General features: G+C 35.0%; 1 protein-coding gene across 8 annotated transcripts in view; it reads left to right on the forward strand.

The window, feature by feature from the left end:
* KCNH5 (potassium voltage-gated channel subfamily H member 5) overlaps window positions 1-12161 on the forward strand; it is a gene marked incomplete at both ends in the record, with an annotated part of 574893 nt that overhangs the window by 486970 nt on the left and 75762 nt on the right. For all 8 annotated transcript variants that reach the window (XR_013827023.1, XR_013827024.1, XR_013827025.1 and 5 more), the window contains one exon: window positions 10357-10609. Coding sequence is in view for 1 of the 8 variants with exons in the window: in XM_079912566.1 (XP_079768692.1) it covers window positions 10357-10609 (253 nt within the window). The remainder of the gene's footprint in view (window positions 1-10356; window positions 10610-12161) is intronic.

Genomic DNA, 12161 nt, shown 5'->3' on the forward strand with positions numbered 1-12161 from the left:
CATCTGGATACACACATGCACACATATATGGAATTATTTGGAATTAGAAGCAATATAAATAATCAACCCACATATCTTTTGCTTCATTTACTACTCATGACTTCTTTTGACTACCTTTACTTTCTACAGTTTATAGTAAATTACATAAATATATTAAATTACATTAAGTAATTTGAAAGAGACCCGATGCATATCTTTAGGAACTGAATGGTAGGTTGAGACATGAACATTCATAGTCACAATCATTCTGGAAATAATTGTCACTACTGACTTAGTGGTTCCAATTTCTGTATCATTCATTTTCTTTGGATAACACCCGTCTGTTTGAAAGTAACTTTTTTAAAAAATGAAAGTTATATAATTTAAGGTGCATAACATGATGATTTGATTACATATACATAGTGAAATGATTACTGCAGTCAACCTGATTAACATATCCATCTTCTCACATAGTTACTATTTATGTTTGTGTGTGGTTTTAAAAGTAAACTTTAAAAGCTAGAAATTGTCATACTGAGTGAAGTTAAGTCAGACAGAGAAAGACAAATATCATATGATATCACTCATATGTGGCATCTAAAATAAGGGTACAAATTAACTTATCTACAAAGCAGATAGTTACAAATGTAGAAAACAAACTTATGGTTACCGGGGGAAAGGGGGTGTGAGGGATAAATTGGGAGGTTGAGATTGACATACACACACTACTATATATAAAATAGATAACTAATAAGGACCTACAGTATGGCACAGGGAACTCGGCTCAATGCTCTGTAATGACCTATATGGGAATAGAATCTAAAGAAGAGTGTATATATGTATATGTATAATTGATTCACTTTGCTGTACAGCAGAAACTAATACAGCATTGTAAATCAACTATACTCTATAAATATTCATTTAAATAAATAAATAGATAAATAAAGGGATCAATTGCATATACCCACTCTTTTTTAGATTCTTTTCCCATATAGGTCATATCCATGTGGAAAGAACATATAGAACATATTCATGTTTTTTCCAGGCATTAATCAACTTTGCCCTTCCAAAGTAACTCATCTGTTGGCTTCAAGAACCGTATATTGATTTTGCCAGTTGCTGTGCTTTATATAAATGGACTTATGTAGAGAATACTCTTTCATGTCAGGCTCTTTTTTAACCAACATTATGTTGTTGAGATTCAGGTATGTTATGTGTAGTTGTTTCTTCTTTCATTCTTGTTGCTGAGTAGCAGTCCATTGTGTGAATATGCCACAATGTATTTATCTATTCTAATGTTTATGGACCTTTGGGTAATTTTCAGTTTGGAGCTATTATGAATAGTGCTGCTACACTTGTTCATATGGTTTTGTCCATATATATAGACATTTCTGTTGAGTGTATACCTACAAGTTGAATTGTCGGATGTTAAGGTATAATATATATATATATATATATATATACAGCTTCTGTCACCAGGTAATAGAAGTACTAATTCACTTCCACCCACAATATAAGACAAGAACTCATTCTTTTAGAGATGCTGGGAGCATCATTTGTCATAGATGACTTTTAAAAAGATCATGTTCAGATTGTTTCTAGGATGGTTTCCAATCTTCTGCATAATTAATCAAATTACTTTTAAAGTATAATTTTAGCAAATATTTTCACATGTGTAAAAGTGTTCTTATTTAGTCAAATATATGCACATATAAAAATACAGACATGAGATAGAGAATAGAGAACAATAGAAACTCTAAATTTCATCAGAGCCCTACCTTTGGAAAGTTAGTAGCCCCAAACAGCAGCTTTAACAAGTTAAAAAATTGGTAACAACTGCTATTTGTTTCTTTTCACTGCTCACCCTACTAGAAAACCAAGATCATGAAAAACTTGGTAGAATTGGTTTTCTGTGGTTTTTACACAAAAACCTTAGGTCTTACTTTTGTATATGAAGTCTAGTCACAGGAAATTTATCTGTAAAGTGAAACCTATGTATTTTAATCTATAATCTCTCACTGGTTAGAGCAGTCTTCTGTCGCTAAATATGACCTTTTACTTTTAAAAAATGGAAGTTAATTTACTTTGGTTTTATTTCATTACATGGTTCTGAGTTAATTCTCTAGAGGTTTTGATACCCCCAGAAATTGGCAGACTAACATCCAGACAGCTGCTCTCTCTTGGTCCACATGGCTGCCAGGCTATAGTTAAAAATAATAATAATAAGGTGAGCTTTCTTTTCTTCTTATAAAATGAATGAGAATTGAATTCCTGTAGAGAACACTACTCTACTTGTTGGCAGTCTTGAACTCCTCATTCCCAGGAACGATTGTAAAAATGTTTTATGTGCAAATGTCACTTGCCTGACATTTTTCCACTAATTTTCACTAACTTAATACCCACTCAGTTGGATTGGTGAGCAGTGATTAATTAGCAATGCATAACAATTGCATGAAAGGGAGCAGAAATTTTGAAGAATGTCAATGATGACTTCAGTGCCTTTCAAAATGTCATCAATGTATTTATTCCATTGCCCTAAGAAAACTGGATCATCTTCACTAATCAGTTATTACTAAAGATAGCTGATACTGTATTATTCCTGATACAGGATTTTATAGATAAACAGCAAAATATTTTAGAGCCGTAAGAGACCTCAAGAGGGAGCCTTGTTTAGTTCACTACCTTCAGGCACTTAAAATACAATTATTGCCATTTTCACACTAGAAATTTGTTGTAGATTGATTAGAAGTGGTCCATCTGTGGTCACTGAACTAGGGAGTAGTGGTAGGAAACCACCTCCACTAAGACTAAAGTGTTCCAGCCTCTGTCTCATGTCGCTATACAGTTCTTTTGTTTCAGGTGAAATTGCCATTTGTTTCTCTTTCAAATGAAAATGGGAGATTTCAGAGAGAGATTATTAAAATCATGTAAGATACTCTCATATATTACCGGTCAAAGTGTAATTTGGTACAACTTGTTTGGGAAGCAGTTTGGCAAGAGCCTTAAAAATGTTTTTGTACATTGCTCACTAATTTTACTTCTAAAAACACTGTCCTTAGACAACCAGATATAGGTACAGGGTATTTGTTATGACTTGATTTATGAAAGGTAAAACTGAAAATCTCAATATCCAGTTATAATGCAATGCTTAAGTGAATTGTGTTATAATGATATTAGGGATTATTATGCAATGATTCAAATTTTGTTTTTAAATCAACATTTCATGGCATGGGAAATGATTATAATATGACATTGAGTGATTATAGCATGAAATAAAACTTTAGAGACTCAAGTTTTATGAAAATGCTATATACATATATAAATATGTATAAATAATGAAGACATTTAGTTTTTTGATTTCCCATGTTTTGTATAATGAATGTTAATTACATTTTAAAGTATGTTCAAAGAATGAATAAAAGAGGATAAACCTTCCTTTGACTCTAGTCAAGCATTTCCTTAGAGAATCTTGATTTAACTTCTTGGTTTCTAATTAAAGTATGTAGGCTCACTCTTCTTCTAAGCTTCCTCTAAGCACTAATACCATAATGGATGAAAGTGATGGGGGAAGGAATCTACCTGAGTGACATTTATCAAATATTCTTTCTATGCTAATATCTAGTTCAGATCCTTTCAAGATATACACTACAACTTACATATGAAATAAGATGACTTCCCTTTGGCAAATAGTAATGGATAAATAAATAATTTGTCAGTGAATCCTCATGTCTTTACTGACACATTCTATATGCATTATATTTACTGGAGCTAAAATGAAAGGGTTTAGTTATAAATGGAAACAAATTTGCAAAGAATTTTGTAGTACACTAAGAACAAGAAAACATCAGAAAGTGACAGATGTTATATTTTATTGCTGGTTGAGCTTCACTCAGGAGCATGGCTTAAGGGCTGGAACTCAACAGTTTTGGATTTTGCTAGTAATTTATCGAGAGGCCTTGAGCAAATCACATAACCTTTATGTTATATATATTTGCATTTTCTGTAAAATGGGGCATTGGACTAGGAACAGTAATTTTTCAAGCTTTTCCTGTCTGGAAGCTCCAAGGAGTCAGGCACCATGAGAATTTTAGCTCATGGATCTGGAGGGCCTGTATAGTAGCCAGCATGTAACTAGCATATAACCAGAGCTCAGTGGCTATGAGTTAAATGAATGAGTGTGACCTCTGGAGCCCTGCCTAGGAGTCTGCTTTTCCGTCAGAGTTTCATCCAGCATAATTCTGCTTGTATCTGCTTTACATATTGAGCATCTATATGAATCTAAAAGAAAAAAGAATCTAAAAAAAAAAAGAGTCGTATGTATATGTATAACTGATTCACTTTGTTATATACCTGAAATTAACACATTGTAAGTCAACTATACTCCAATAAAATTTTTTTAGAAAAAGGGGTTCTCTAGTCTCAGTGGGTTTTTTTAGGTGTTTTTTTATAATTAATTTTTATTGGAATATAGTTTACTTTACAATGTTGTGTTAGTTTTTGCTGTACAGCAAAGTGAATCAGTTATACATATACATATATCTACTCTTTTTAGATTATTTTCCCATATAGGTCATTACAGAGTACTGAGTAGAGTTCCCTGTGCTATACAGTAGGTTCTTATTACCTATTTTATATATAGTAGAGTATATATGTCAATCCTAATATCCCAATTTATTCCTCCTTCCCCCCACCTTCCCCCCTTGGTACCATAAGTTTGTTTTCTACATCTGTGACTTGATTTCTGTTTTGTAAATAGGTTCGTTTGTACCATTTTTTTAGATTCCACATATAAGCAATATCATATGATGCTTGTCTTTCTCCGTCTGACTTACTTCACTCAGTATGACAATCTCTAGGTCCATCCATGTTGCTGCAAATGGCATTTTGTTCTTTTTTTTGGCTGAGTAGTATTCCACACACACATCTTCTTTATCCCTTCTTCTGTCAATGGAAGGGAAGAAAAAAGACCTACAAAAACCCAAACAATTAAGAAAATGGCAATAGGAACACTTATATCAATAATTACCTTAAATGTAAATGGATTAAATGCTCCAACCAAAAGACACAGACTGGCTGAGTTGATACAAAAACAAGACCTGTATATATTCTGTCTCCAAGAGACCCACTTCAGACCTAGGGACACATACCGACTGAATGTGAGGGAATGGAAAAAGCTATTCCATGCAAATGGAAATCAGAAGAAAGCTGGAGTAGCAATTCTCATATCAGACAAAATAAACTTTAAAGACTATTACAGGAGACAAAGAAGGACACTACATGATGATCAAGCAATCAATCCAAGAAGAAGACATAACAATTGTAAATATTTATGCACCCAACATAGGAGCACCTCAATATATAAGGCAAATGCTAACAGCCATAAAAGGGGAAATTGACAGTAACACAATAAAGAGTGTGAGACTTTAAAACCCACTTAGACCAATGGGCAGATCATCCAGACAGGAAATTAATAGGGAAGCACAAGCCTTAAATGACACGTTAGACCAGATAGACTTAATTGATATCTATAGGACATTCCATCTAAAAGCAGCAGAATACATTTTCTTCTCAAGTGCACAGGGAGCATTCACCAGGATAGATCACATCTTGGGCCACAAATCAAGCCTCGGTAAATTTAAGAAAATTGAAATCATATCAAGCATCTTTTCTGACCACAAAACTATGAGATTAGAAATCAGTTACAGGAAGAAAAAAACTGTGAAAAACACAAACACATGGAGGCTGAACAGTATGTTACTAAACAACCAATGGATCACTGAAGAAATCAAAAACGAAATCAAAAAACACCTAGAGACAAGCAACAATGAGAACATGACAATCCAAAACCTGTGGGACGCAGCAAAAGCAGCTCTAAGAGGGAAGTTTATAGCAATACAATCTTACCTCAGGAAACAGGAAAAATCTCAAATAAAGAACTTAACCTTACATCTAAAGCAACTGGGAGAAGAACAACAAACAAAACCTAAATTTAGTAGATGGAAAGAAATAATAAAGATTAGAGCAGAAATAAATGAAATAGAGACAAAGAAAGCAGTAGCAAAGATCAATGAAACTAAAAGCTGGTTCTTTGAGAAAATAAGCAAAATTGATAAACCTTTAGCCATATGCCTCAAGAAAAAAAGGGAGAGGACTCAAATCAGTAAAATCAGAAATGAAAAGGGAGAAGTTACAACTGACACCACAGAAATATAAAGGATTATAAGAGACTACTACAAACAACTATATTCCAATAAAATGGACAACCTAGAGTAAATGCACAAATTCTTAGAAAGGTACAACCTTCCAAGACTGAACCAGGAAGAAAAAGAAAATATGAACAGACCAATCACAAGTACTGAAATCGAAACTGTGATTAAAAATTTCCAACAGGACTTCTTGGTGGCGTAGTGGTTGAGAGTCCGCCTGCCGATGCAGGGAACACAGGTTTGTGCCCCGGTCCGGGAAGATCCCACGTGCCGCAGAGCGGCTGGGCCCATGAGCCATGGCCGCTGAGCCTGTGCATCTGGAGCCTGTGCTCCGCAACGGGAGAGGCCATGACAGTGAGAGGCCCCGCGTACCGCAAAAAAAAAAAAAAAAAAAAAAAAAAAAAATCCAACAAACAAAAGTCCAGGACTACATGGCTTCACAGCTAATTCTATCAAACATTTAGAGAAGAGTTAACACCTATCCTTCTGAAACGCTTCCAAAAAATTTCAGAGGAAGGAACACTCCCAAGCTCATTCTATGAAACCAGACAAAGATCTCACAAAAAAAGAAAATTATAGGACAATATCACTGATGAACATAGACACAGAAATTCTCAACAAAATATTAGCAAACCGAATCCAACAACACATTAAAAGGATCATACACCATGATCAAGTGGGATTCATCCCAGGGATGCAAGGATTCTTCAATATACACAAATCAATCAGTGTGATACACTATATTAACAAACTGAAAAATAAAGACCATATGATCATATCAGTAGATGCAGAAAAAGCTTTTGACAAAATGCAACACCCATTTATGATAAAAACACTCCAGAAAGTGGGCACAGAGGGAACCTACCTCAACATAATAAAGGTCATATACAACAACCCACAGCAAACATCATTCTCACTGGTGAAAAACTGAAAGCATTTCCTCTAAGATCAGGATCTAGTGTCAGTGTTGAGGTTAGATCTTTGGAGCCTAAGGGGAATCTATTATGATACCTCTTGATCTTGGGTTTAATGAAACTGGCATCATAAATACGCAAAACTTTTTCTTTTTCAGACCATGGCATTCTTCCTTTTTTTCACACTTGGTTTGCAGAATTCTAAAAACGACCCCTTATATACAGCCATAGCTCTTACAAAGAGAAAACTTATTGTCTTAATTAAGAGTCTACTTTGATTTATTTCTATCCTGATATGAAGAGGGGATAAATAATCAACTTGGGAGTCAAATAAAAGAGGTCACTTTTAACTGAATATGTTCTACTGAAATTCAATTTCATTTGTTTATAACTATGAGCTATCCAATGGGGAATATACCAGCGAGAGGTTGGATATGACATTCAATGCAGAGTACGTTGAAACTGGGACCAATGGACCAGGTGTGAGAGTCATCTTGCATGATAACTTTATTCTATCACTTAAAACTAAATTTTGCCTTGCTTAAGACACTTATTAGGGCTTTCATTTACAGAAAGAATAACACTATACTCATATTTTGATGACAGACACATCGTGATAGAGCACATGCTCTATATACAGATTGGGAAGGAGCTTGCCACTAGGGGTGACTTTGGTCTATTTAACACTTAGTTTTAATTTGTCACTCTATGACGTCTGGACTTTAGTATATACCTTGAATCAAAATAATAAGGCAATGTCTTAAGGAAAGTGAAAAAAAACGGAAAGATGCACTTAAAATGCAATAAAAATCCTCTTTTGATATGCCACTAAACAGAGAATATTGCTAACATTGGAAGATTTCATTTGCAGCATGAATCTTGAAAGAAATAATTAAAAGGGCATCAAATGACTATTACCAAAATGAATCTAAAACAATGAAAATTCTGTAATGGGATAGAAATAGATTGATCCGTTTTCCCATTAAGCTATTCAGTGCAATGTTTATGCGTGTGTGTATGTATTTTAAAATTGCTTTTATGTTTTTTGCTTTCTAGCACCAGTTTCATTTTCAACTTGAGGAAAATATAATATTGACATTAGTTAAAGCTTAAAATGTATTCAGGCTCATGCTGAAATACTTTCTTAATTCTGCTTGGAACCTCATCAAACAGCCAAGAAACAGAATTCAGGCAGGAGTGGAAAATGAAATAAAAAGAGCAAACTGCTTTTTTAGAGAACTAAAAAAACCAGTAAATTTTGTAGGAATACTCGTGTTCAGTAGGGAAAATAAAAACTAGCCTTTCTTTAACTTTTGCCATGTGCAAGACTAAATTGGGCTAACTGAAGTTCTTTCATTTAATTCCTACAATGAACCTATGAAATAAACACTATCATCCCATTTCGCAGATGGGGTTTAGAGTCGTTAAATAACTTGCCTTAGGTTACAGAGGCAATAAGTGGTAGATTTGCACCCAGACCCACGTCCTCTTGAGGTTGATCTTTTATGGTACCTCTAAGTCATAAGTAATGACTTCTAGGCAGCATATGCTTCCATGTCACCTTGGCCATGTCATAGCACTTTTCTCACTGTATTATAGTTGTCTCTTTACATGCCTACCTCCCCCTATTTCATGGTTACCTCCCTCAAAGCAAAGAGCATCTTATTTATCTTTCTAGTTCCAGGAATTTAATGCAGTGGCACGCCCCATAGTAGAAGCCCAATAAATGCTTATTGAATGACTAATATTGTCAGAAGTCACTAAAAGTTAATATAGTAAAAAAAGTTATATTATTATGGAAAATAACTGATGTGGAAAGTGCCAATTGCTTCTATATCCCTGTTAGGTGTTCCTTTCCTTAAAGATGAACTCTTTCAGAAAGATAGGTGAGCTGATTGTACTGCATATAGGAATTCAAACGAGTAAGAAAAAATACACAAAGATGCTTAAGTGGTGTGAGATAGTATCACAGTACTAGGAGAGGTTAAGGGGAGGGATATTGAAATCATTTAATGAACGGTCTTTACATTTATCATGGGCTCGTCTTCTACACATGGAAGCAACCAGCTTTTCATTTCAAACAGAAATTTCCTTTTCATTGATAGTGAACCCCTAATAAAAGGAAAGTCAGGGGATATTCCAAGCCTTAGGTAATTTTTTAAAGCTTAAAATGCAATTAGTACAGGGAAGAAAACCATTTTATATGAAAACATTATTCAATATAACTTAGTGAGGAAAAATCAACTTAGACTTCAGCTTGAGGGATTCTAATTCTATCAAAGAAAAACATTTCTGATTATAAGGAATAGTTTACCAAGGGAGTTGGGAGAGGATTCTATGTGAATTTGCACATGCATCTTTAAATTGGGCAGTCCTGACTTCTATAATCATATCTTGCTTGATGATGCTCTGATGGTAATGTGAGGATAATGTCCATTTTAATCTGGGTCTTTAATCGCCCTGTCTGAAAGCTACAGGGAATAAAAGTTCTGTACCCCTATCTCTCTAAGCATGTTTCTGCCATTTGTTCCCTCTTCTAAAGGATACTTAGAGCTTATTCTGCTGTTGCTTTCAGCAGTCTTTAGGAGTCGAAGACCCGAATGAGCAAGGGCTGCCATGCAACATGATGTGCCCACCTTGCCGTCATTGACATTGCCAGTTGCCTAAGCCCTACAGAAGGCTGGTGAATATTCTTTCCACTCCCTGAGCATGAATTCATTAGTAAAATGAAAATACGTATTTCAGAGTGAAGAAAACACATTGAGAGTGGAGTTATATCAGCCATGGCAAATTGCATGTCATGTTGCAAGGGTGCTTTTGTTGTCTTATAACTGGTTAATACGAATCCATCTCCAATGTGTAGTAAAAATCCATTATCCTGAATTTTGATTTAGTTATGAAAAACTTCTAAAACAGCAACGAGACTAAAATGAATGTTAATGACCTATCTTAGTTGGCATTTTGATGACATTATATTAAATATTTTTCTGAGACACTTCCTGGCCATTTTAAGACTCTGTTGTCTCTATGGTGAGATCCATACCCCCTCAGAGCTTTAGTACATGGTGCTGTATTGTAATAGCCCCTATGCTCATCAGCCCATGGATTTTTATATCTTTCAGAGCAGAGCTGTGTCTTGTTACCGTTTCCCTCCATACACTGTTTTGCAGACTGTGTCATAGTCAATAAGTATGTTAGATTTCTGAAATAGTCCCTCTCTATTTTCTTCTCACTTATGCATCTCTCACTTTCTTCAGGTCCTCTCCATCTGTCCCAAGGACATGAGAGCTGATATCTGTGTTCATCTAAACCGGAAGGTTTTTAATGAGCATCCTGCTTTCCGATTGGCCAGCGACGGGTGTCTGCGCGCCTTGGCGGTAGAGTTTCAAACTATTCACTGTGCTCCTGGGGACCTCATTTACCATGCTGGAGAAAGTGTGGATGCCCTCTGCTTTGTGGTGTCAGGATCCTTGGAAGTCATCCAGGATGATGAGGTGGTGGCTATTTTAGGTACTGTGAACTTTCCTAACGTAGTAGCAAACGTGTAACCGTTTTAGAGATTTTACTTCTCAGGTTTCTAAAGAGAAATTTCCTTTGCTTGGTGGCTTTGGAAATGGGGTCACTAATGAGATGATGAATCTCAGTGAAAACTAGTAATTCCGTTTCAGCAGAGAACATCAGTATTGGTCATAGCTTAATGGGCTGCATGAGGGTTTGATCAAACTTTCTTTGGCAACATAGAACAGTGCCTTTTAGACTGGAGGTGATCGCAGCCTAAAGTGGCTGTATCTTCATGTTGGTAAGTGTGAAAATGGCTTGTGAAATGATTGTCAGTTTAGTAACCTGAGTGTTAGTCTCAGAGGGACAATAGAACCCGTGTAGTTCGACATTTCCTTTTAGAGATGTATAAATTGAGGCCCAGAAAACTTTAGTGACTGGCCCAGCTAGTTAGTAAATGAGTTAGGACTTGAGTACAGATCATCTTACTCTAAACCTCTGCGCTTCCTCACAGTGGACCTACGTAGTGAGCTGAAAGTGATGAGGAGGTACATGAATTTGACCCATTATGTTGGAATAATCACAATGCAAGTAAACTTAGGTTTTTAAAGCTGGTTTTGTCCATCTACATTTATGAATCAGTGAAGTTATTCAGCTAATAATAAATTTGTTCTAAAATTCAGAGACCTGGTAGATAGTTGCACTGATGACAAAAGGCAGTGACAGAACACGTGAGTGACAAAATTTTTAAAAATTACATGTTTGGGGACAGTGTAACCCATTTTACATTTTATCTTGGTAAAAAAATTGCTAAATGGTATTTTAGGTCATTTTCTGCTCAAATATCTGCAGCATGAAGTCCACATGGATAAAAAAAGGAAGCAATAAAGAGGTCAGAGGAGAATCATTTCTTGTGTTTTTTCAAGTAAAATAAGTTAGAATTGCAGGATGTCAACTCCCTTTTGATCACATTTTTCATGGCTTGTATCTCATGAAAAATGAGCTCAATTTTAAACTATTGGGTTTTTTAGCTACTGAGGTCAACCTACCATAGCTTAAATGCCACTTATTCTCATAAGTAAAGACTGACTGATGTATTTTAGAAACTGCAAAAGCAAAATCCAGCCCCAAAATAAAGGACTGATTTCAAAAAACACAATTACTTGAAAAAGACAGAATTGAGAATTGAGAAACAATGACTCTTCACAGGAAAATAAAGTAAAATTTTTATTGTTCAGTAAAATTTGTACGGGTTACAGAAAATGATTCAGTGTTGCAAATGACCGAACACTATTGTTTGTAACCCTTTTCTTAACTGTTGAGAAATAATATTATATTTATGCATAAATTTCTTTTAGAAACGTTTTATTTTTGATTTTTTTTTTGCAAGAAAAATGCATACAGTACTTAGAGTCAGCACTCTGGGTGTGTCTAATGCTGCTTAGTGCTCGTTCTGCTTTGTTTCTTGGAGTATAAAGGAGTTATATAATCCTTCATTAAAAACTGTACATTTTGCCAGAACAATCCTTTGTGGTAAAATGGAGTATATACACACTACAACCGT

This window comes from Stenella coeruleoalba (genome assembly GCF_951394435.1).
Source record: "Stenella coeruleoalba genome assembly, chromosome: 2".
Classification (NCBI taxonomy): domain Eukaryota; kingdom Metazoa; phylum Chordata; class Mammalia; order Artiodactyla; family Delphinidae; genus Stenella; species Stenella coeruleoalba.